Consider the following 26,750-nt stretch of genomic DNA (forward strand, 5'->3'; position numbering starts at 1 on the left):
AATGCCCCTCCATCATTTGCTGCTTACTTTGCGGCCGGCTTTTCATGTTGTGCATTCTGTGGGTTTTCACCAATGCAAATGACACCTATCCACCATTAATTACAGTATCATACAGAATCGTTTCTGCTCTTAAAATTCCTCTGCACACCTCCTATTTATCACTCCCTCCTTCCCTCCCCCTGAGCCTCAGGCTGTCTCTGATCTTACTGTGTCCAAAGATAGGAGCCATTTTTTAGGGTTTTTGTAAAACATGTGTAACAGATTTTTTTTTTTTTTTTTTTTTGAGACAGAGTCTTGCTCTGTTGCCCAGGCTGGAGTGCAGTGGCACGATCTCGGCTCACTGCAAGCTCTGCCTCCTGGGTTCAAGCGATTCTCCTGCCTCACCCTCCTGGGTAGCTGGGATTACAGGCATGAGCCACCATGCCCAGCCTATAATAGATATTATTAAGTGATGTTTCAGAGCCACTGAACATAGTTAAAGATGACTGTTTTTTCTCCAAAACCAACAGATTCTGTGTTTTTGTTTTTGGAGGGTTAGGTTTCATTTGGTTTTGCTGTGATCTTAGAAAAAACAGCTCTAAAGATTTTTTTCTTCCTCTTCAATGAAAATAATCACCCTAGCTCATAAAAGGGACAAATGATTTAAGTCAGTTAAGTGTCCCATATTCCTGCTTTTGAAGACATAAATATTATCTTCAAGCCTCCTCCTCCTGACATTTTCTGAGGGTTTAAATACATGGAGAGGCCAAATCTCTCACGTTTCCAGGCCTACCCCATACCCACTTCTAGTCATTTCCATCACCTGAGCATCCCTAGGCATTCTGGGAACATCCAGTTTGTCTTCCTGCCTGGTAAGAGCAGTAGAAATGAAGCTGCCATTTGAGTTGGAAAGACCATCTTTGCCTCCTCGCATCTTCCCAGAGGGGATTCTCAAGGGCTGAGAATCCAACAGGACCATTTTTCTAGGACCTGTCTTCTGTCCCATGACCCTTTCTTTTGCCCTCAAGCCCCCCTCTCCCTCAACACCTCATTTTCTGATTTAGCTATAAAAGATTCAGCAAAAATGTTCCATTGTTTAGGTGGTAAACATAATACTCTACCTGAGCAGACTTTCTCTGAGGAGGTGATTGATTACTCGGTAGTCTTTCTTAGAACAGCCTCTTCTTTTGAACCTGGGAAGAAAAAAAAAAATACCCCACTTCTCAGAATGATTAGCATTTGCATCATACAATCCAACTTCCTCCTCTGTCTGTCTCTGTCTCTCTCTCACACACTCACACACACTCACACACACTCACTCTCTCTGTCTCTCTCCCTCTTTCCAGTCAAGAACATTTCAAGAGGTTGGTCAGTACCACCCCCACGTCTAAAACTTCGTGTTTGCCTTTGCAGGGACTTTTCCAACTTTACCTAGAAAAGAACTAACCAGAACCTTAGCACTTGTGGTCAGCCTGCTTCCGGCTGTGGCTTCAGTTAGTTTGTCTGCTCTGAGAGAGGAAGCACTTGCTGTGACGGGAACTGCACTGGCTGGATTGTAGGAGGACCAGGGCAGACAGTGCCTAATGACATTGGTATGTGAGATGCCAGCAGCAAGGAGTGAGTGAAGCAAAGCAGAGTGAAGCCAGAGTCAGACCCAGTGGCAGATGCGGCCGACAGACGCTTAGTGACCCCGTAATCCTCTCCCCACCTTCCCCTCCTGACTGCATATACACACACACCCCGAGATAATTCACAACAAAGTGTCTTAGCTGAAGATGACTTTTCCAAAAATCCATTAGAAGCCAAGACACTGAGACATGTTTTTGATCTTGAATAGATAATACTGGCAAGATTCTGCAAACATTTCTAGGCCTTCAGACTCTGGCTGGCTGGAGAGGCGTGGGTGACAGGCTTCACTGGAGTAATTCAGCACTCAAACAAGCTCAGAGTTTTGTATGAAAGTCTTAGCTAGAGAGAAATTGGATTCAGGTGTTCTCTCTCTGCACCTATTCCAGTAATTGGGTTATAGTCTAAACATTTGCACTTTTGAGATTTAGATTCTCTGTGCAGAGGGGGACCCTGTTGGTGTGGAACCTTCTACCACACTAGAGCCTGTCCTACTGCACAGGATGCAAAAACAGTGGGAAATTGAGAGAACAGTTTGGCTAAAAATGCTAATTAATTTTAACTACCAGGTACTCCTTGGTAATTTGAGACTGAATTTCATAGCCTAGGATGATGATTTAATTAAAACACTGGCAACACCTAGGATCTCAAATTTGGTGCTCTCCCCACTTCAGTGCAGAAAAGATATGAATGCTTGCCAGTAGGATCCCTCCTAGCCCAGTTTTTCATTATGAGATATTGAGGGAGTCAATGGGGGAGAATCTGTGTGGTGGTAATTGATAAATTTCTAGACCAGAAAATCCTTTTGCTATCTTTGCATTGAAGGCTCCCTATGAAATGGAGAATGAGGCTTTATCCCTAGGATGGGAGCACATGGCCCATGTGGCCTGTAGAAAGTATGACCTTCTTTGAAGTGCTGGGTTTTATCTTTAACATTTGATTGAGCACTTTGGGAGGTGGTGATTGGATCACCTGAGGTCAGGAGTTCAAGACCAGACTGGCCAACCCCATCTCTACTAAAAATACAAAAATTAGCCAGGCATTGTAGTGCATGCCTGTAGTCCCAGCTACTTGGGAGGCTGAGGCAGGAGAATAGCTTGAACCCGGTAGGCAGAGATTGCAATGAGCTGAGATGGCGCCACTGCACTCCAGCCTGGGTAACACACCAAGACTCCATCTCAAAAAAATAAATTGACCTTTCTATCTGGTCTAGGTAACTTTTTGAGTTTAATATAAAAATATTTCAATCATTTACCATTGGTTAAAATGGATATTCTACATTCTAAAACGATGCGTTATTTCTTTGTATGGCTTTCTGTACCCCTTGGGTAGGGCCATCGAGCCCCAGGATTACAGGTATACCATGTAGCAGCACAAGACGCAGGGCATCAGTGCCTCTCCACCACCACTGAGGTGAGGGGCACAGATGCCAGGAGCAGCCCTCAGCATGCTGACGGGCCCCATTCGTGTCTTCAGCACACACTCTTTAGACACTCACGCTTGGAGGTAGGGCCTCCGTGCAGCTCCACAGAGGCGAAGAACTATGCGTTGAGACCTGACCAGTGACCACAGTTCTTGGACTAAAGCAGCTTGAGAACAGAGACCTTGTCTTTCTCGTCTTTAGATCCTTAGTGCTCAACACCATGCAGGGCACAGATATTGTAAAAGTTCAGGAAAAGGCTAGTTGATTGGAGAATGTCTGTGTAGTTTGCATTTATTTGTTCAAAGACCCTTCTGAAATCATTGCTTAGAGGGCCAGGAGTCACATATGGCATGAAAGAAGGTGAAGGAAATTCTCATTTTAATCTGTAGTCGTTTGGTCACTTACTATTAGAATAAGGGAGATAAACCGTTCCTTAAACTTTCAGCTATGTGCAGACTCTTGCATCGGTTTTCTGGAGTCTTTTGAAGGCCTCATTAATGTGGACTCTGTTTGGAAATCTGTGTTTTCTATTTTTATAGAAGGTTTGCTAAGCAAATGAACATATGAAGGATTTGAAAGCCAGACTTTAGATGGATTCGCTAACATTTTAGGCAGTTTAGCATTCATTTGCATGTCAGTAATAAGTGAGCTACAGGTGAGTTCTGACTACTAGCAGTGAGGACTGTGAATGTCCATCCTCTCCTTTCCACTGGTCTGGTCAGGCAGGGCGACCTTTCACAGAGCTCCTGCTTCTTTCTGTTTCCCTCTAGTCTTCAACAGTCCGAGCTGCTCCTGCCTGTCTCTCCTCATCCCCAGCTCCAGCCACACTGGAGCCTCACTGTGCCAGTGCCCTCTGTGAAATGCCCACACGCTTGCTCAAGGGCTCACCTTCTTTAGGGCCAAGCCTTACTTGAAGAGGATTCTAGCCAATCAGTCACTGGCTGTTGGGTCTTACTCGGACGCTACCCTCTCTGCCGCTCCTAGATACAACATAGCCTATATTATTCCTTATTTTTTTATTTGTTTTGAGAGAGTCTTGCTGTCACCCAGGCTGAAGTGCAGTGGCACAATTATGACTCACTGCAGCTTTGACCTTGTGGGCTCAAATGATCCTCCTGCCCCAGCTTCCCGAGTAGCTAGGACTACAGGTGCCCACTACCACACCCAGCTAATTATTTTTATTTTTTATAGAGATGGGGTCTCACTCTGTTGCCCAGGCCAGTCTCAAACTTCTGGCCTCAAGCTATCCACCCACCTCAGCCTCCCAAAGCACTGGGATTATAGGCACCAGCCACCAGGACTGGCCTGGCCTATTAAAAAAAAAAAAAATCTAGATGGTCATTCTCCTTAACTAAATTGTAAGCACTTCAATGGCAGAGATTCTATCACATACTTAGGTATCAAAACTGCTTGTCCTTTGAGGGGGTCTAGGATGCAGTGACCATGTCTGTGTTGCTCACTGTAGTATCCTCAACATTGTTGTATCCAAAGTGGGACTTTGGATCTTTTTTCTTGAATTTGTTTTCTTCAATTGAGGTCAGTCTGCAAAAACATGTAGCAGCCACCCGTGAGTATCTAGGGCCTTGTGCTAAGTGATCTCTCTGCAGCTGTGCTTTGGTTTGTGGCTTCAGCAGCCCAGCCCACATCATCCCTCCTCCCCTCGCCCTAGGGGGAGTGAGTGATCACCAGTGACCTGTCGCCTATGTGTGCCCTCTTCTGAAAAATGAGGCTTCCTCCTCGGAGTTGCATAGTCCTTGAACATGGGCTACGTCCTTGGTGGGAAGACGTGGCTATGTCTGAAGGATTGACACAAGAGAGATGAGTATGGTCAGGGACAGGTCACTGCAGCTGCACAGGAGAAAACTGGTTACAGATGGGAAAGCACTTTGGGTTTCTAAGCTAGTCATCTCTGAAATGGAATATTTTTTAATGATGTTTTTGCCCATTGCTCTGTGATGGGAAATTGATGAATATAAGCTAACGTTAAGACACATGAATGAAGTGTTTATTCAGGGTATAGGAAGGTAGAGATTGCCACTTTTCTCCTCCAGCAGTCACGATAAGCAGCTCAGGCTTACTACCTAAGCATTTGTTATCAGGTTCTATGCAGAAAAAGAGTTGCATATCATTCTGTCCTTCCATAAGCTTGTATTAGTATTGAATGTCTACTATGCTCTAGTCAGTATACAAAGGTGGTTCCTGCCTTCATAAAGCTCACAAACCCTGCCCGCCTGCCCACCAATATCTTAAGCAAACGCTCTATGTCACCTTGTTGTCAATGTGGTATGACTTCTTGTGATATTTTTCATCTAGTTCTTATATGGCTTCTGTACTGCTAGATGGCCCTAGGTCAAGGTACAGTGTAATAATCTCACTTGATTTGTAATATTTAGACATGTCTCATGGAGTTTTGTTATTTTAAATATATTGATGTCTTGTCTTGTATACAGCAGAGGTGAGCAAACCCAGCCTGCTGCCTGCATTTGTAAATAAAGTTTTACTGGAACATGGACATACCCATGTATTTATTTACTGGTTGTTTGGGGGTTATAAGAGAGAAGCTGAGTAGTTGTTACAGAGACCAGATGGCTCAAAAAGCTGAAAATATTTACACAGAAAATGTTGCCGACCCCCATGGTGTACACAGAGCAACAATTATCCACCATTCCCAGTGTGTGTGTTTGTGGGAGGGGGGCTTGTTTTAGAAAGACCATTAAATGTATCCTTAGAAGATGAAACTGGTCCAGGTGAGAATGACACCGGACATGTGGAATGAGTCAGTTTTCTTCCCCCTGTCTCATGCTAAGCTTTTCTTACTGTTCATTCCTGCCTCTCTATACGGAACTTATGTATGCGGCATGCTCTTTGGGAGAAAGGCATATGTGGGCAGGAGGAAGTGAGGTGGGAGGAGGAGTTGTCCCATTCTGTTAACCAGTAGTGAGAAATACTGTTTACAGGCATAAGCTATAGACATCAAAAGGATGGAGATGGACGGGGGAGGAAACTGAATGGGCCTGTCTTAGGCTACTTGCCAGCACCCATCAACCATTTCAGGCTGGAAGGAAAAGGAGACAAGGGGAGTGGTTTTTATAAGCTCACAAACGGGGACATTGACGGAGGAGCCTATTCCCCATTTTCAGCCTCTTAATAATCTCCTCACCCACGCAAACGCATACATGCACATGTATCTGTTAAGTGACAGAACATTTGGGACCTTAAAATTCACTTCACTTCGAGTGTTTGCAAAAGGTTTTCCCAGTATAATGCATTTTAAAATACACAGCATAATATGAGGCCCCTCGAGCCGTCAAATTCAAGGAGACAGAAAATAGAATGGTGGTTGCCAGGGGCTGGGGGGAATGGGGTTAATGTTTAATGGGGATGGAATTTCAGTTGGGGAAGATAAAAAAAATAGTTCTGGAAACAGATGATGGGGATGGTTGCACAGCAGTGTGAATGTACTTAATGCCACTAAACTGTATCCTTAAAATGGTTACAATGGTAAATTTTATGTTATGCATATTTTACCACAATTTTTTAAAAAAACAAACTCATCAGCCATGTAATTTGCAAAGATCAGAGCTGCAGTGGCAGTATTCAGATTTGGAGGTTAGGACTCTTGTTTGGAACCTACATTTCCCCTAAATTTAAATTTAAAGTGACTTCCTCTAAGAATTAAGAGTTCCATTGTATGCAATTAAAAAGATAGCTACTGAGCAATTAAAAAAATACACAGCACATTAGTTCTGCAATAGAAGGAGATAACCTAATGAGAGCTAGGAAACATGGCATGGTAAGCTGGCCTTTCTTGTTTTTACCTCTAGAAGTGACTCGGTCTTTTTTTTTTTTTTTAATGTGGATTTTAGGAAAGAAACCTTGACTGGTTCCCCAGGATGAGAGCCATGTCATTGGTCAGCAGTGATTCTGAAGGAGAACAGAATGAGCTGAGGAACCTGCAGGAGAAGCTGGAGTCCACCATGAAACTTGTCACGAACCTTTCTGGCCAGCTGTCAGAATTAAAGGATCAGGTAAAGAAAGAAAATCCCAGTGCCTACCCCCTATTGCCATCCCCACCCACCCCCACTATCACCACACCAAATCGGATGAGGAAAAATCAGTAGTGTTTATGTTACAATGTTGAGGCGCTTCACCTAGATGGAAAAGGGAGCCGGACAACAGAGGACAAACCCACTCACTCCTCCAGTCTCCTCACCCCAACCCCCTTCACTCCCCTTTTCCAGGATAAAGCCATGGTGCTACTTTCAGTGCTGCTCAGGACATGGTTTTAATATGAAAAACAAAAGCAAAAAAAAAAAGGCGGGGGGGGGAATGCAGACTAGTTCAGTGAAGTACTGTCCAAAAACCACTATGCATAAAGCTATATACCCTTTTTACTTTATGTACTGATGGAAGATTAAAAGCTGTTTCTTGTTTTGCTTCCTAGCCCTCAGACTTGTCAAATCCTCACCCCCAGATATTTAAATTCAGCATCCTAGGCTAAACCATAGTCATGGAAAAGCCCTTTTGGTTTCATTCCTTTCTCAGCAGCTTACTGAGTGGCTATCATAGTACAGGAATTGTGCCAGGTGCTGGGGATAAAACAGTGAATAATACAGACATACTCCCTGATCTCACAGGGCTTAACCATCTACAGAAATACTGCCCGCACCCAGCTCCCTATCCGTAGGATTAGTGCTTTGCTCTTATCCTACGGATAGGAAGCGGGATGCGGGCAGTACTGCGGGCAGAATTTAAATTGGAAGCATGGTGTTTCCAATTTAAAGTAAGTTGTAGGAGACATGTTTATACCAAACCCTGCGTAGTCTTCTTCCACCCTTTTGACTCCTTCGAAATGAACCTGCCACAGTCACCAGGTGGTTATCTAGTGACAGGCTGCAGCTGTGTGTTAAGGACTTGTACCCTGGGTGGTAAGCAGACCCTGATTGGTTTTGTTAGTGCTTTTCTGTAAGTGACTGGGATAATCATGTCCAGTTCAGCATTTTATGTGAGTTTCTGAAAGCTCTTTAATCAACTCCATAGACAAGATTATAGTGTTGCACAGCAATAGGCATGGGCCATGTCTGCACTGGACGTAAGTTGCAAGGTACACCCATGGGTGATTTATCACTCTTACAAATATCATAACTAATGAAGACTGCATCTAGAATGCTCTTACTGGAGACAGTTTACAGAGCATTTTTAATAATCTATTCCAGACTGTACCCTGAGATGCCATTTGGCCTCAAGTTCTTTTCTTTTGTCTGTATTAATATGCAAATAAAAAAGACTAGTAGGAAAAGAAGGCCTTATTTATGAAGGTTGTCTATAGCTCTGAGCTTGGTAGCAACATAAAATGAGTAATAACCTAAATAAGTAAAACTAATGAAGATCTAACTAGATTACTTTGCTTAATATTAGCGTTTTAACCCCGCTGTGAAACATTTGGCAAATGTTCTGCAGGACTGAACTGACTCTTGAGGACATTGGTGGCTACAGCTGCTTCTGGCACTCCCCCAACCCCCCATCCAGCAAGCTTTAGTTGTCTTCTTCTCCCATTTGAGATAACTGTGGCTACCAGAATCTCAGTTAAATCAGATGTTTACATTAGGTGCCAAAAAATCTTACAGACACTGAGCTAATACTTAAATAAAGGAACACTTCATTTCTCCATAAAATCTGGTGCCATTTTCCAAAGAAACAGAGGATCTTTGTTTCACACCCGTGGTACTGGAATTGCAATAGTGAGGCATTCTAGCTGTCACGTGCCAATGCATAACAATGCAAGTGGCGTTCATTCTTGCTCACTCATTTCTGCTTCTCATTGTCACACTTGGAGGCTCTCTGGGGGTTTGTTTCAGTTGATCTGAGAAACTAGGTGTTACCAATTTACTAGAGAGTTTCTTAAAATGTATCTGAAACAAACTATTAATGGGCATTCTGTGGTGGTAAACCAGGCAGCGCCTCCCTACACTACCTGTCCTTTCAGAGCTAAGAATGTGTTATTTTGAATTGTTCACAAAGAGTGACTCTGAATCTGCTGCAGTGCGCACTTTACAAACCAGTGAGCATCGTCAAAGGAGTGAGTTGAGCTGAGGAATTAAAGAATACAGGTATAGTGCCGGGCATGGTGGCTCACGCCTGTAATCCCAGCATTTTGGGAGGACAAGGAGGGCTGATCACCTGAGGTCAGTAGTTCGAGACCAGCCTGACCAACATGGAGAAACCCTGTCTTTACTAAAAATCTAAAATTAGCTGGACGTGGTGGCCTATGCCTGTGATCACAGCTACTCGGGAGGCTGAGGCAGGAGAATCGCTTGAATCCAGGAGGCAGACGTTGCGGTGAGCCGAGATCACGCCATTGCCCTCCAGCCTGGGCAACAAGAGTGTAATTCCATGTCAAAAAAATAATAAAAATAAAGAATACAGGTATAGGAGAGTACCCAAGACTTCAGATGTCATCTCACCTCGTTCCCTTATTTTCTTGATGAGAATACCAAAGGAGCCCAGAAGGTTCTTAGGCATTGCCAGGGTGGGAGCTCCTGATCATCCAGTCGGGGGGCGGGTGTGTGTGTGTGTGTGTTCATTTGCTTTGTTATGCCTCTGTACTGTTTGCCTTTCATGGTTGATTGACTGTTTACATTCTTGCTCTTTTTAAAAAAAAAGCTTAAAGTTTCAGAAGTCAAGTCGCATCATATACTTAAATGGTATGGAGGATACATTCATTGTCATTTTATACAACTGAGCATAGTAGAGACTTGGCATTTCTAAAATCCAAGATAAGATTATTTTGGTTAAGCCAAAGTTTTAGTTTAAACAAAATATGTAAAATTTGATTACATATGGACTAAGGTTCATTAAGTGACATCAAAACCAATATGGTTTAAACTGCTTGATTCCAGCCTTTTATGCATTTTTTATTTTGAAGTTGGCAGTTGGAACCACTCTTCAGAAAGCCCTTCCCCTGTGAATGAATTTGAAATTGAACTGTTTTTTTTTTCTTAGAAGATATTATAAGTTAAAAAGAAGCATGAGAAGCCAGTAGTACATTCTCAAGTGGTTTTACCAGGATGGATCCACTTAAGTTTTTTTTTTTTTTTTTTTTGAGACGGAGTCTCGCAGTCGCCCAGGCTGGAGTGCAGTGGCCGGATCTCAGCTCACTGCAAGCTCCGCCTCCCGGGTTTTACGCCATTCTCCTGCCTCAGCCTCCCGAGTAGCTGGGACTACAGGCGCCTGCCAACTCGCCCGGCTAGTTTTTTCTATTTTTTAGTAGAGACGGGGTTTCGCCGTGTTAGCCAGGATGCACTTAAGTTTTAATGTACTCAGAATTACAGGAAAAATTCAGCATAGCTGCTTTTTTTTTTTTTTTTTTTTTTTTTTGAGGGGGGCAGGGGGATTTGCATCTTTTAAACTAGTCAGTGTTTTCTTTTGATTACGTAACTTCCTACAAACTTTAATGCATTTGAGAATCAACTTGTTGAACAGATTTGAATTTTATTAAGTTTGGTTATAGCAATCATAAAGGTTTAAAAACCCTTTATGCGTAAAACGTATTAAAACATGCAGATATGTTAGAGAGCTGCTCTTTCTTAAATGGTAATTGTGAGAATTCTTGCTCTCTGTGGGAAAAATTTTTGAATTAAAAAATAAAAGCTCCATGAATGATTATTGGGCAAGAAACCTGGTGATATTTTTTAAAACAGCTATGAAAAAATACCATTCACTAGTAAAAGTGCTAGAAAACACAAAAACTGCTCCATTACTTAGAGAGTTTTTTGTTGTTGTTGTTGTTGTTGTTTTAGATTTTCTGATTCAAACCAGCAGAATCGAGCAATGATAGCTTAAATGTGGATGACTTTGGTCTTAATCTTTACTGTTATTTACCTCTTTGGTTGTTTGTTCTGAGTTGATCTGAGAAACTGGGTGTTACCAATGTACGAGAGTTTCTTAAAATGTATCTGAAACAAACTATTAATGGGCATTCTGTGGTGGTAAACCAGGCAGCGCCTCCCTACACTACCTGTCCTTTCAGAGCTAAGAATGTGTTGTTTTGAATTGTTCACAAAGAGTGACTCTGAATCTGCTGCAGTGCGCACTTTACAAACCAGTGAGCCTCGTCAAAGGAGTGAATTCAATCTGAGGGGAAAAAGTTCTTGTTAGGTTACTAAAATTATGGTTAGTGGTGTCACTTTTTCTATTATTGCCAAGAATGGTTGGTTAGGATTGCTATTCTAAGTATTATTTAACGATGCCTCTCATCTTGAAGTTTCCCCTCCCAAGAGATTCTGAATACTAAATGTGATTCTCTTACATTCTTATTCCAAGGAGGAGAACTAATGTAAGAACTTAAAAAATTGTTTGCATGTTTTCTTCATAATGCAAAAGAGCAAATACTGAGAAGGGCTAACTTTCTTGAAAATGTGACTGGCTTCCTATGGGACAACGACCATTTGTTGTTGCTAGGAATACAAGAAGTGCTTGAAAATTCAGATCATATTAGCATGTTACAGCATTTGGCATTTTTCATGCAAGAGGGTTACCTTGCTGAAATTAACTGCTTAAGGACAGAAGGCATGACACAATATTAGAATAACTGCCCAAAGTTGGAAAATGGAATATTAAACAACCCGTACTGCACCTATGTTCCTTATACTGTGCTGGGACCACAAAAGAAGACTAAGTCAATATCTGCCCTCTAGATCCAGGATCTAGCAAGAAAGACAACAAAGTAGACCTCTAGCAATCTGATACAGTATGAATGACTTGAGGCATGAATAGTTTCATGGAGCACAAAGAAGTAGGTAGGTAGTGGTCCTGTGTGAGGTTTGCAGTGAGGAAGGAGTTTAGCTTCTATAATCTTACAAGCAGGTGACTTCTGAGCTGGCAGAGAACTGCAGTAGGGGGCTTTCCAGGAAAGGAATCAGCATGAGCAATGGTATGAAAATGCATGGCATGCTCAAGGAATGGCAGTATGTTCTGGTTAATTCCGTTCCTTCTTTCAGCCAACACGTATGAAACACCTGTTTGCCAGGTGCAGCGTTAGGTACTGGGGCTACAAAGATGAATAGATCCCATTCTCTGCCTTCAAGAACTAAAAGTCTAGAGTGGGAAACTAGTAAACAGATAAATTATAATTAAACATGGTGAGTATATAACCGAGCTATGAACACACTGCTCTGGGAATGAAGAAGAAGGAGCGATTTGTTCAATCTGATTTCTGGGAGAAAATTAATTACCACAGAAGTCCTCTCAGAGGTGGTAATGCAGGAGCTTGGTGTCAAAGCTTGAGTAAGAGGCCTGGTGAAATAGAGAGGAACAGAGCATTAGGGATCAACTCTAAGAATCTGAATGGTATGTATACATTGATAATAAATCAACATAATTGTATTCAAGGGATGCTTTGGTTCCATTTCTTAGTATTTGAGGCTCAACATTCTGAACATGACTGATTTTATAGGGCTGTAGAAAGTAATTGTGATTACTAGAGTTTGCTAGTTGTTTAGAATCTGAGTAACCAAGACCTTACTGTAACATGAAAGCAGCTTTTCAAAGACTATTAATATGTGTTATAAACCAGAAATGGGGCATTTGTGTGCTGTCAATGAACTTTCCTTCCTGTACCAGCCTTTAATCATTTAGAGGCCATCCTGGTAGATTAAAATTTGCCCATTTCTACTGTATGCCTCGTGTTTTCATGAACAATCTTTCAGATGTTTGGCTGTATCTGACTTGTAAAGGTACATTATTCTTTGCTTCTTGTTTAGATGAGTCAAAAGGAGGAATGCTGAAATTCAAGCTAGTTTCTACATTTGTATAGATGCAAAGAACAGCATTACTGTAACTGTTTATCCTCAGCTACATGGGAATTTTGAGGTTTGGTTTGGATTTTTTTTTTTTTTTTTGAGACAGAGTCTCCCTGTGTTGCCCAGGCTGGAGTGCAGTGGCACGATCTCAGCTCACTGCAGCCTCCACCTCCCAGGCTTAAGTGATTCTCCTGCTTCAGGCCCCCGAGTAGTTAGGATTACAGGCATGCACCACCATGCCTGGCTAATTTTTGTATTTTTAGTAGAGACAGGGTTTCGCCATGTTGGCCAGGCCGGTCTCAAACTCCTGGCCTCAAGTGATCTGCCTCCCGAAGTGCTGGGATTACAGGAGTGAGCCACCGTGCCCAGCCATTTTGAGGATTTTTAAATGTACTATAAATGAGACATCTCACACTACTCAAAATAGATGTTTCAATATTAGAATTTTGAATATAGTTACCATAGTTTTTTTAATCAAGAGTCAATTTTGTTTCAGATGTCCAGAGAGACTATTATCTGACAAAAATGCTAAGGATAGAGTTTGGTCATGATATTTGTTTTGATATAGGTAACAGTAACAGACAATAATGATGCCTTATAACAAGATATATAGATAGTACGTGTGAATGTATGTAGGTGGGGTAGGTAAGTAGGTAGAATTGAACTAATAAAACCAGAAATTATGTGAGAATATGCACTAAGAGGCTGGGGAAACCTAAGCGGCCAGAATTGTTGGCCTCAGTTTCTTATAGATTTAGTCCTTCGGGGTTTTGAGGGATTTTTTTTTTTTTTCTGTTTTGATTCCCTTATAATTGTATTGGATGGTGACTGCTACTAAAAGACCAAACACTTTAGCAGTTGCCCAATTCCTTCTCATTTAGCAGTCATTTAAATGGCAGTGATGTTGACTTAAATGACAGCCATTCTGTCTAAAAGGCCATGGTTAATCAAAACAGGATCAGTCAAATGTGTGTGCCTACTATATGCTCAGTTGCAGAGAATCTTCTCCAAGAGCTTCCCTCATTTGAGAAAAATAATATATGTACACAAATTACTTTTTTTAAAAAAAAGTGTTCAAGTATATACTCAAAGTGATCTTGTCCAATTTTGGAGATTATCAGTGAAAAACCTCTTCTAGAGCAGTGGTTCTAAAAGTGTAGTCCCCAGACCGGCAACCTCTACATCATCTGGGAAATCGTTAGAAATGCAGATTCATGGGACCTACCCCAGACCTACTGAGTCAGAAACTCTGTTTCTGATCTGTGTTTTAACCTTCTGGGTGATTCTGGTGCATGCTGAAGTTTGAGAACCATTCTTCTAGGGAAACAGAAAAGAACATTAGATGTATAGTTGGTAACTTAAAATTATCAGGAATATGACTACCTGAGGAAAGAATTGGCCACTAACCCATGTCAGTGGGGAGCCTTAAGGTTAGGGAGGGAGGGTGGGTGATGGGATCACTTAAAAAGACAAATGAACAGGGCTGCTACCTGAGATATCAGGCCGCGGCTGTGGAAGTGAAAAGGAAGCCAGGCCACCAAATAAAGACTCCTTTGCTTTAAAGTTTAAGAGAAAGACTAACCGACAAATTGAAAAGTCAAGGAGAGCTGATTTAACAAACAGGGATGAAAATATGCATACTAAAAGGTCATCTCAAATACAAGTAGTTATTTAAAGCAAAATTACAGGGGAAAAAAGTCTTAATGGCCAACTTTGACATTCAACTTTGAGTTGAAAGATTTCAGCAGCTTTAAATATAAGCTTTGAGTAAAGTATCCTTCAATAAGGGTTGAGCACACCAAGATTTCTTTCTTTCTTTTTTTTTTTTTTTCATTCCTCAAGACAAGATCTCAGTTGCCCAGGCTGGAGTGCAGTGGCCTCATCGCTGCTCACTGCAACCTCTGCCTCCCAGGATCAAGCAGTCTTCCCACTTAGCTTCCCAAGTAGCTGGGACTACAGGCACATGCCACCATACCTAGCTAATTTTATTTTTTCCTTTGGTAGACAGGGTTTTGCTGTGTTACGCAGGCTGGTCTCAAACTCCTGGGCTCAAGCAGTCTGCCCATCTCAGCCTCCTCAAGTGGTGGGATTACAGGCGTGAGCCCACGGCGCCTGGCTGAGCACACCAAGATTTCTAAATGACTTTGAACACTTGAGATTATCCAAATTTAGCTAAGTTGTATTGGATTCCCTCTCAAGGTTACCTGCCAAGGGAAGGGTTGTGGGAGAAAAATCTGAGCTAAACATCTGAACTATCAGGCAGTAAGATGAATGAATTACTGGCATTTTAACCTAATTGTGAATTTATTTCATGTGTCATATTAGGTTCTCCTTCCTGAGCTGAATCTGTGGATACAGTGTAGTGTGTAACACTTCCTTTAAAGATGTCACTCACCTAAGGCAACTTCAGGGGCTAGCTGGAATTTCCTAATCCAATTCTTCATTAAAAGCTTCATTGAAAGCTACCTTTTGGAAATACTAAGTCCTTGTAAATCTTCCCATCTAAATTATAACAGAGAAAGCATTTCCACAGGAGCCTAAAAACAGTATTTTGATTTGAGAGGATAATGCTAGTTTTGAAGAAGAAAAAATAACCACATTAAAACTGAACCTAGGTAAATTAGTCTTATTTTATGTTCCCTTCAAAATTTTGTACCAAAAATTAGTTCAAGTGGAAAGTGAGATTAAGGCATCTACTATGTGACAGATGCTGTGCTGAGAAATTTACATTGGTGGCAATTTAAATTGGTGGCAATTCTCCACCAATGAGCTAGGAATTATCATCCTGATTGTATGGATGAAAAAACAGATTTTGATAAGTTAAATGACAAAACCATAAGAAAGTGGGTCTGATTCCAAAGCCTTTATTCTTTTTACCCTAATTCTTCTACAATTTTAGGAAGCTAAAAACATAGGAGTAGGACCTTAACCCACTTGCAGACAACAATTTTTTCTAATATATATTTCGTACAGCTTTTTTATCTCAGTTGACTTGAATGCTCAGCCTTAAATCCAAAACTAACTACTGGGTTAAGGAAAATCTTAATACAGAGGCAGAAGTAAGTATGCCGTAAAATACCTAAAACAGGTCTAGAGACCCATCAACATGAGAATATATTTAGTTCAGCAACCAAATGAACAGAATCAGCTTCTTGTTTGGGGTTTTGAAAGCACTTTTTCATTTGAACTAGTCTTAGGCAATTATCTCACCTGACTTTAAGCAAGCCTCAGTGTCTACTGGGTGGCAGGAAATAGATAACATGAATGGCTACAGCATTATTTACAGCATTTAATCATTCTGGACCTCAAAGAGATTTGAGAACATTTCTCATTTTCCTAGTTGTGGTAGGTAATTTTTTTTTTTCCTCTAACCAACTACTCAAGAATGATTGAAGAGAAAAATCAGGACCCACTGAAAGAGTGTGGACATAAGCCCTGCCTCTCAAACCCAGGATTCTAAACACTACTTTTCTTGATAGTATGGTGTGTTGTTACTGTCGTACAAAGCCACCATTTTCTGATGAGTCCTCTTCAAATCATTTGGAAATGGATTTGGGAAACAAGAGAGAATCCTGTGCTTTTATTGTTTTTTGTTTCTTTACGAAACAAGCAGCAAGCAATACTTCTGAACGTTACATTGCATGACTAGGTCACAGAATTTCCCATTCTGCCTAAGAAGATGCTCTTTTTGAAGTGCTGTGTGTTTGATACAGCGATGGTACACTATTTGTAGAAAGTGGGTTTCAGTATAAACCATAACCACAGAGGTAAATCTATGGTTCAGTATGTGATTTGACGTACAGGAAGTATCTGGGTCTAATGATGAAACTTTTTAACTTTCCAGATGACAGAACAAAGGAAGCAGAAACAAAGAATTGGTCTTCTAGGACATCCTCCTCACATGAATGTCAACCCACAACAACCAGCATAAGCAAATGAAAAAAAGGAATTGTATTTACCTTTTATAATTATTATTAGTGTGGGTATGGCTAATGAGTTCTGATTCACCCACGAAGGTTACATTTATGCTGAATACATTTGTAAATACTCAGTTTTATACCGTATGTATATGATTGCTACTCTAAAGGTTTGGATATGTGTATTGTCATTAGAATTGTTGGCATGATGACATTTCATTTGTGCCAAAAATATTAAAAATGCCTTTTTTGGAAGGACTAACAGAAAGCACCTGATTTGCACTTGAACCAGATTATAGATTTAAAAGTATATGACATGTATTTTGTATTTAAAACTAGAATAGCCAGTATTTATGTTTTTTATAAAACTGTGCAATACGAATTATGCAATCACAATAAATTTGTAGCTCCCAAGTGTCCTAAAGGGAGTGCACATCTTTGAAGCTGGTGTGTTAATACTATGTAATAAATGGTTAATTATCAAATGATGCTGCTGCCAAAATTATATTAATAGTGAGTTTCAGGCCCCTGGGCATTTTGTACCATGTAATTATCCTATGGTGATGCTGTTTCTCGTTGTTAGTGGCAGTAGTGCCTCCGTCTCCTAGTGATAATGCTCCAAGTCTATGAACTGTTAAATCAGCATTCATTTTAAGAAAAGCAACTTTAGTTTCAAAGATACTTTTAAGCTTCTAAATTGATCATTTAAACTATTTCTTTAAATAAGAGAGCCAAATTAGAGGCTCATACTTTAGCTTGTGAAGAAGATAATGAATTTTTTAAAGGGAACTTTTTATGCAATGTTCAGGATAAATGCATACTGCTGGCCAATCAGTGTCATCTCCTGGGTAAATTTTGATGTCACGTTATAAAGATATGCATAATTGATGGTTTCTAGATTATCTAGTCCAAACAATAGTTTATTTTTTTCTTCATCTGAACCAACATGCTACAGTAGCTAAGAAGTATTAAAACTTTATACATCCATATAAAGATGAAATATGAACTATCTCATTAGAAGTCATAGTTGAACACAGACATGTTATTCTTCTGAAAGAGCCACATTTTGTCACATGATTTCTTTTCTTGATGGATGAAAGTATGAAAGGAAACTTTTATATCTGTTGCCTAGTTTTGTACATGGATCTCATTTTACAAGAGAATCTCTCTGCAAAAAAAAGTTTAAAAATGCATTGAAAGCAGAGTTCTGAAATGAGTAAAGTTTGTAAATGCATATATAAAAATATTTAATAAATGATGCAGAATATACAGTGACTGGCTGGTGACTTTCATTTGGCATTTGTGACTTAACTGCTATTCCAATTATATACTTTCTTTAGGATCAGTTTGAAGTACAATCGGTTTGATTACCAGGTTAATTCAGAAAATGTTTGTTTACCTGATTATTAAAAAAAAAACCTTGTTGTTATGACAAATCTGAGGAGAATTATTAGAACAAACACTGGGGAGTAGTTAGTACAACATTCATTCATTCTTCGGGATCAGTGACTGCCAGCCAGGCTGTTGGGAGCATCCTACTAAATCTCTTGTCTCTTCTGCTTTCACTGGGGGATCTTTTATTTGCTGTATGCAATGTGGAAGTATCGGGAACAGCTGAAATTTGTTTTATTCATGCCCAGTGGTCAGGGTCCTTCAGCAGTGTGTAAAATGTTTTTACAGAGCCACCTCGCCTGTCCAAACATAGTAAAACCTGTTCCCTCATCAAATCAGTGCTTGCTCTGGCTGCTTTTTTTTGACACTCATTTTCTCTCTGCTTTGGTAAATAATACCACCCAATGTTGGGAACTGGGTCAGGATTAAATTCCAGTGAAATGGCTAGTTTCGTAATTAATGCTTCTACTTTATAAATTTGATAACTTAAAAACAAATTAATTTTTTCCAGTCAGTGCAGCCTGTCTCCACAAAATTTTTCCATCATAAGGCAAGCCTAAGAGAGATACCTACTTTTATCTGTAAGCAAAATGGCAATCTATGCTAACCCCCACAACGCACGCGTTAGCTAGCAAGGACTTGCTTTCCCCCTGGGCTTTCTCTTTGATCTCTCACACTGCCCAGCGCAATGTGGCAGTGTGTGTGGTTTGTCTCCCAAGTCCCATCCAGTTCACTGGAAAGTTCTGCATTGACATGCCAAGTTGCAGCTTTTACAGGTTTGTCATGTTCCGTTTGAATCCTGTCACTTAAGATATAAATCTTCATTCAGTGTGCCAGCTTCAGCAGAAAATAAATGAAATTGGAATGCCACTCCACCCTCCATGCAGTAGATCCTACCCTTGCAGTTTGGGTGTGAACACTAAAGCTAGTACAATTGAAACATGCAATTTGAAGTTAAAACTCCGGTGGCCTTTGATGTGTAATTGTAATTCTGCCTGCTTCCTTCACATTGTGACTTTCCGACACCTCTATTTTAAGATCAAGGTCCAAGTCACCTTCAAAGTTACCTACCCAGATGAAGAATTAGTGTTATCAGGGTGAAAGTACGGTAGTACTCGCTAATATGCGAGAAAGCCAATGTTATTTAATTAAACCATTTTATTTAGTATTAAAAGTTTGCGGTGGCACTAATTCAAGTTTCAAGCATTTGCAAATTTCCCTAACTAATCCATTTGTTAAAGGGTCTGGGAAATTCCATTCCACTTCTCTAACATTTATGGGATATTACCCTTTCCATGCCCCTAAAATTGTGTAGTGATTACCCTGTTTCTCTCTACAAATAAAGCTTCCACTCTGTTGTCGTCCTAAAAGTCTAAATGATATTCCATCCTGTTCAGTTTTCTCCTAGAGCTGTATTTATCTGTGTTTACCCTGCCCCCCAACATACAAAATATGACTTTAATCTCATTTTTTAAAAATTTGATACTATTCACTTAGTTTGCTTTCAAGTTCATATTCCTAATTCATTGTTCTTCATTCAGCCAATTTTTTTTTTATTTGGTTGTACTTTCTGGAAATGGATTGCTTGATTTTGCTCCTGCAAAACGTGCTCTTCCACTGTGTTTCACTGAGTACTTCCTAATATAAATTATAAAGCAAGCATACTTCATCTATGGATGCTAATCAACAACTCAATCTTTGCAGCAGCAAACTACACAGAGCTGTTTGGCTCCCAAGTCCCATCCAGTTCACTGGAAAGTTCTGCACTGACATGCTATGTACTAGTGGGAAATTATTAAGATACCCAGAGTAAATTAAGGAAATAACCGGTTAAAAACTCAATTGTAGATCTCTGTATACCTCTACTATAGATGGCTTGGATAAAGCGTTAATGGGCAGCGACCTGAAAGTTTCTGATAGTTATTTTAAGGCTGATAATGAGAACCTTAGACTGACTTTTGAGCGGCATAGAGGGAAATGTGCTCCTTCAAAACTATTAGGAGCGTAACTACATACTTAGAGAAGTAGAGTTGGGTTTTTGCCAAAATATTTTTTTTTTTTTTTTTTTTTTTACAGATTTTGGTAACATATGTGTTTGTTAGAAGACAAATTATATGACAGTAAAAGTCACCTTTACATAAGATAGAATAACAAAGGCCTCTTACTGAAGGCTCTTGAGACACTATATAGCAGAAGTGAAACTTATTTTAAATAAGAAATTGAGCCCTAAAGAAGTAAAGTAACTTGCCCAAGGACTCAGCTCCAGAATAAACAAAGATCTCCTGACTAAGCAAAATACAGAGAGCTCTTCCCACTTGCTATCTCCCTTCCAGAATGGGGATATCAGTAATGAGTTTCCCATAACAGTTCTGCGTTTACACAAAGCGCTCATGCAGAACTTTATTTGGTCCTACATGTGGAACAGTACAGATTGATTTGTTTTTTCTTTTCAAATCTCTTTCATGAGATGATGGATCTACACATTAGAAAGTATTGACTCTGAATATTTTGTCAAGACCGAAAACTTTGTGGCAAAGATAAGCAGTGAGTGAGCTCCTAAAGTCTTTATCTTTCACAACTACAAATCTCGTGTATATAGCTCTTATGTAACTGCATTTTTCAAAGGGAGAATCCATCCTCAGCCCAATCAAGGTGGCTTCTTCCTAGGGAGAATATGCAGGTGCACACTGGTGTCCTCTCCTACCACAGAAGTCAATGTTCATCGGCAAACTCTGCCTTGGTCTTGTTCCTTACACTAATAATTTAACAATCAACTAGAATGTTGGAAAACCCCCATAAAGATTTCAATTTTACAGAAAGTACCCAAAATTCCACTAGTTTTGCATCACAAAGTAGTGGTTGAAGTAAAGCTTTGAGTAAAACGCCGTGTGTGTGGTTTTTGTGGGTGGTTGCAGCTCAGAACAACGTTTAGGCCTCATCAATTATCTGACAGGAGAGAGTATGATGGCAATTTATAATAAGATGATTATAGTTAAATCATAAACATTTTTCCATCTCTGGTATCATATGCCACATTAAGCAACTCTTACAACCCAGAAGCCAATTCAGAAGCATAACAAGCCTTCAGGTCTGGAACCAAAAAAATCTACCAAAATCAAGAAAATAAAAAGCTGTCTACCTGGTGGTTTTTATGTTTGGTCAACTCAGACAATGCTATGGAGTCTCCAGCTGCTGGTATTTTAAACTCATTTGGTAAAACAAATCTCTAGCTTAGTAGGCCGCGACATTAAAAAAAAAAAAAAATCACAAAAGGAACATCTTAAAATACTTTAAGGTCATGACAAACCAGTGTGAAAGAGAATCCTAACACCTAGAAGCGAAACTGCATCATCCACGCAGCGTGGAGAGAAAAAAGAAAGCCAAAAACCACTATAGAGTAAGAATGCAGAGTTTGAGAAAACCCCTAAGGTGAATTCTGAACAACAACACAAAGAATCCAACAACATAAAAAGTGCATACTGTATGCAAGAACCACTAATGGAAAGAGTTTGCCAGCACATTTATAATGACCTCACCACAGATAGTTAGGCCCAGGTAAATGGAACTTTAAACAATCCAGGAATTTAAACTATTTACTCCTGAGCATAAGTCACATACTTACCACCTATGGAATCTCATAAAGTCTTGTGAGAAGCTTTTTGTAAAAGTTCTCTGCAGAAAAACAATTAATTAAGGTTTGGTATAAAACTGGGACAAGGAGACCTGAACCACACAAGGCTTAGGTACCAGGTCTATGTCAGAGTCCACATGGCAACATGGTGGAATGGAAAGAACATGGGCCTTGAGGTGGATAAGAATTCTAATACCATTTCTGTCACTGAAATGTTATAACTTTGAGCAAGTTACTAATGATTTTAATGTGCAGTTCCCCCTTCTCAAGAGTAGAGATGCTACCACATACTTCTTTGGGCAGTAATGGGCATCAAGAAAGATAATCTGTACCAAGTCTGGCATACACCTCATACGTTATTCCCCATTCCTTTGCAACATAACCATTTCCTTTTTCTCATCCCTATCCACAATCTCAGCTAACTATTGCATGACCAAAAGCTTCTTTCTGTTCCCACTAAATGGGCCTGATGTTATTACTGTGGGATGCTAAACCTGCATGTCTTAACATGACATATTTGGGCCACATCCAGTCATTTAAAAAACGTTTATCTTTATATCCAAATTATGTTTTAACTATCAATTTGAACCGAATAAATTCATAAAGAAACCTCCCATACAGTTTATGACTTCCAGATAACTATCACATTTTTTAGCAGTGCTGGATTCAAATCTGACTTCTTTTTTCAAAATATTCACTTTGAACTGAATAAATTCATAAAGAAACCTGTCATACAGCTTACGACTTCCAGATAACTATTACATTTTTTAGCAGTGCTGGATTCAAATGTGACTTCTTTTTTAAAAATAAATCTTGGGCCAGGCACAATGGCTCATGCCTGTAATCCCAGCCCTTTGGGAGGCCGAAGTGGATGGATCACCTGAGATCAGGAGTTCGAGACCAGCCTGGCTAACAATGACGAAACTTCGTCTCTACTAAAATACAAAAATTGGCTAGGTGTGGTGGCACACACCTTTAGTCCCAGCTACTGAGGAGGCTGAGAAAGGAGAATCCCTTGAACTCAGGAGGCAGAGGTTGCAGTGAGCCAAGATTGTGCCCCTACACTCCTGCCTAGGCGACAGAGTGAGATTCCATGTCTAAATAAATAAATAAAATAAATCACTACAGCAAAAATGTTTTATCTTAGGAATGACAATATATTTCCTTAGTTTCTGAAGTATCTTCACTTATATTCTTATTTAAACCTCCCAACCTTATCAAGTAGATATTATCCCTGACATCTGAATGGTCATAAGTCGTACTATCTTAACATTCAAATACAAATTCTATACCACGTCTCACATACCTATAGAAGACCCAGAGCCTCCTTAATAATTTCTTTCTGAGAGGGATCCTGAGAAAGAGCAGAGACTCCACCTTGGGGGCCCATGAGCCCCTCCGCAACCCAAGCATGAAAATAAAGGAAAATCTTGAATTCCTTCAAGGGCAATTCCAGGCACCTAGCTAGCCCTGAGAAGTAAATAAGCAACTTGTTAACCAGTCAAGTAATATAACAGCAGGCTTGGCACAGTGGCTCATGATTTGGGAGGCTGAGACAGGTAGACTGCTTGAGCCCAGGACTTCAAGACCAACCTGGGCAACATGGCAAAACGCCATCTCTACAAAAAATACAAAAATTAGCCAGGCATGGTGGCACACACCTGTAGTCCCAGCTAGTCAGGAGGTTGAAGTAGGAGATCTCCCAAGCCCAGGGAGGTCGAGGCTGCAGTGAGCCAAGATCACACCACTGCACTCCAGCCTGGGCAACAAAGTGAGACACTGTCTCAAAAATAAAATAAAATAAAGTAATAGTAGCTTAAAACAATAGCCAAGGAAGTTAGAGTCATGAGATGTTTGGTCCCCTAAAGAAACTATAGATAGTACCTTAACATATGTCCTGAAGTTGTTTTTCAAAAGCTCAGACCACTACCAAAGGAAAAATGCTGTCAGCTGGCAGGTAAACCTCAGGTAATGGGGAACTGAGGACAGAACTCTGACCACTGTTCTTTGTTTTAACTTTCTTCTTGAAGGGCCTGGAGGAAGTTATTGCTCACAGGCCAGAGCTAACATTCTTTTCTGCTGACCTCAAATTTTTCGACAAAGCTTCACCTCCTTAAACAATTGCACATTAGAAAATCTCTGAATCCACCTATGATCTATGGGCTGCACCCTTCCACTCCAACTCCACTTTGAGATATTCCACTTTTTTCGGTTAAACCAATATGTAGCCTCATGTATTGATTTATGACTGCCTGTAACCTCTGCCACACTGCCTTTAAAAACCCTTACGTGTGTAAGCCATCTGGGAGTTGAGGTCTTAAGCATGAGCTCCCTGACCCTCCTTGCTTGGTGCCCTGCAATAAATGCCTCACTTTCTCTCCCTGCAATCCCGATGTCAGTGTTTGGCTTTGCTGCTCTGGGTGAGCGGAACCTAGTTCAGTAACCATTCTAAGGAGGGTGCTTACACCTTCTTCATGATCCCCTGTCACTGTTTCATCCTAAATCCTGATTCCAACCCAATTATCTGTTCCTTCTCATCATCTCCCCTCTCTATATTTCACTAGTGTGGACACAGCTCTCTCTCCTTCCTGTCCCCAAAGCACCATTATCATCTGGGCTTTGTGAAGAACAGATCTTTAGTAGAAGAAGATTACAATAAGGAATAGGAAACAACTTAAAATTGAGAATCAGCCATTAAAGCTCCCTCCCCCTTCCTTCTCACTCATGGGAGGAGCAAATTCTCTTCTCAGCCTGTTGGCAGGCAGGCATCTACTTTTTCTTTCTCACTTGCCTAAACAAACAAAAGCGAAACAAAACAGTAACAGCAGAAACAAATCTTCCAGCCTCAAGTGAAAACCAAAAATTGTTTCTTTACTATGCAGAGCAATTTTAGCCCTCAGTTCCCAGTTGTTCCTCTCTAGATTAGGCCTTTACCTTGGCCTAAAAAAAAAAAAAGGGCTATAATTCTGCCGTCCTTAGCTTCCACTTGCAGGACAAACTGGCTTCTAAAATAGCATTTTTTTTTCCCCTGATACATCCCTATTTTACAGAACAAGAAATTTCTTTAGAAAGTTGAAATGATTTGGGCTGGGCGCAGTGGTTTGCGCCTATAATTCCAGCACTCTGGGAGGCCGAGGCGGGTGGATCACCTGAGGTTAGGAGTTCGAGACCAGCCTGACCAACATGGAGAAAACCTGTCTCTACTAAAAATACAAAATTAGCCAGGATTACAGGATGACATGCCTGTAATCCCAGCTACTCGGGAGGCTAAGGCAGGAGAATCGCTTGAACCCAGGTGGCGGAGGTTACGGTAAGCCTGCGACATCACGCCACTGCACTCCAGCCTAGGCAACAAGAGCGAAATTCCATCTCAAAAAAAAAAAAAAGAAAAAAGGAAAGTTGAAGTGATTTGACCAAACCAGAACATCAGACCTGGGATTCAATGCCAGATCATCTGACCTCACGTAGATTCTTCAGTATCCCAGTGCTTCACTATGCGAGGTGCCATCCAGCTATGTTTCTGTGTCTGCACCTCTACCTCCCCACCTGGCCTGGGGGAGCTATGTAAGATATCAGAGTTCTAAGAGATGCAAAGAAAAGTCAGAGTTCTTAAAGGCAAAAGCTGCAACTAGTTCATTTCTGTATTGTTAGTACCTAGCACAATTCCTCCCAAAGAGGGTCAATGCCTTTGAGAGGTAAAAAAAAAATGATTATTTTTGAACCCTCACTTAATCTGCTTGATAGTTTTGGAGCCAAGGGCAAGGAGGAGTCTTTCTTTAAGGAAGGAATATCTAGCAGTGGCCCAAAAAGAAGGTGCCTTCTTTTTGGATTAATACTTGGGAGCAGGATTTCTGGATTTTTTAGTAAGTGTGTTTATTTTTTTTTTAACTTCAGTTGTTTTTCAAAGTGGTTGCACTGTACTCTACCCATGTCACTGATGACAACTGAACATCAGGCAGTCACTACTCTTTTTGCTGCTGACCATTCAATACCATACACTTAACCATTAATCATAATGCCTCTGGCTCCAGTAACCCTGCTTCACAACATTCTCCAATTTGCTCCCTCTAACCAGGGGATCCCAATCTTTCTCTTCCTCCTTCTTTCAATTCTTGTAACAAAGCTGTGATTTAGCATGGTCTCTATGAATGTGTAAATTCAGACCGACATATACTTTCATATTCCTCTCTCCACCCAACTCCCTTATGTAACAACCCCTCAACAATCCAGGTAGTATTATGGCAGTTCTCAGATTATACCTGAAGAGACAGCACATTTAAGTAGCCTAAAGAAATTATGGGCATTTGGATAACAAATAATTATGGTTCATTTATACATAAACCATATGTAAATCACTTGAGTTAGATTCTCCCAACCAGATTTAACAAATTTTAGTATTTCTGCTAATCCTAGAAATTTCATAATAGGCTAAAGGACTTGGGGATGGGTGGAAGTCTTTCATAGCTCTTTTTGTACCATTCCATAGTATTTTAAACTGGAACTCTGACATGCTTTGGATCTGTGTCCCCACCCAAATCTCATGTAGAACTATAATCCCCAGTGTTGAAGGTGGGGCCTTGTGGGAGGTGACTGGATCATGGGGGCGGAGTTCTCATGAATAAAGGTTTAGCACCATCCCCCCTTGATACTGTATAGTGAGCGAGTTCTCATGAGATCTGGTTGTTTAAAAGTGTGTAGCACCTCCCGCACCCTGTCTTCCTTCTGCTCCAGCCATGTGAAGTGCTGCCCCACTGTTTTCCTTCCGCCATGATTGTAAGTTTCCTGAGGCTTCCCCAGAAGCAGAGCAGATGGAACCATGCTTCCTGTACAGACTACAGAACCAAGAGCCAATTTAACCTTTTTTTCTATAAATTACCCAGTCTCAGGTATTTCTTTATAGCAATGTGAGAATGGACTAATATAAACTCTCATAATTATGGGTAGAGTACAGTACAACCACTTTGAAAAACAACTGAAATTAA

At 40.5% G+C, this 26,750-nt stretch overlaps 1 protein-coding gene across 11 annotated transcripts in view; it reads left to right on the forward strand.

Annotated features, from left to right (window-relative positions):
• The window catches only part of ITPR1 (inositol 1,4,5-trisphosphate receptor type 1), a 356,972-nt gene extending 337,478 nt beyond the window's left edge, over positions 1-19,494 (forward strand). For 6 of the 11 annotated variants that reach the window (XM_033210504.1, XM_033210510.1, XM_033210513.1 and 3 more), the window contains 2 exons: positions 6,895-7,056; positions 16,673-19,494. In XM_033210504.1, the coding sequence (XP_033066395.1) occupies positions 6,895-7,056; positions 16,673-16,759 (249 nt within the window). In that variant the 3' untranslated portion in view covers positions 16,760-19,494. The remainder of the gene's footprint in view (positions 1-6,894; positions 7,057-16,672) is intronic. The other 5 variants (XM_033210505.1, XM_033210509.1, XM_033210506.1 and 2 more) reach the window with 1 other exon arrangement.
• The last annotated feature ends 7,256 nt before the right edge of the window (positions 19,495-26,750 follow it).

This window comes from Trachypithecus francoisi, unplaced genomic scaffold (genome assembly GCF_009764315.1).
Source record: "Trachypithecus francoisi isolate TF-2019V2 unplaced genomic scaffold, Tfra_2.0 Lachesis_group0, whole genome shotgun sequence".
Lineage (NCBI taxonomy): Eukaryota > Metazoa > Chordata > Mammalia > Primates > Cercopithecidae > Trachypithecus > Trachypithecus francoisi.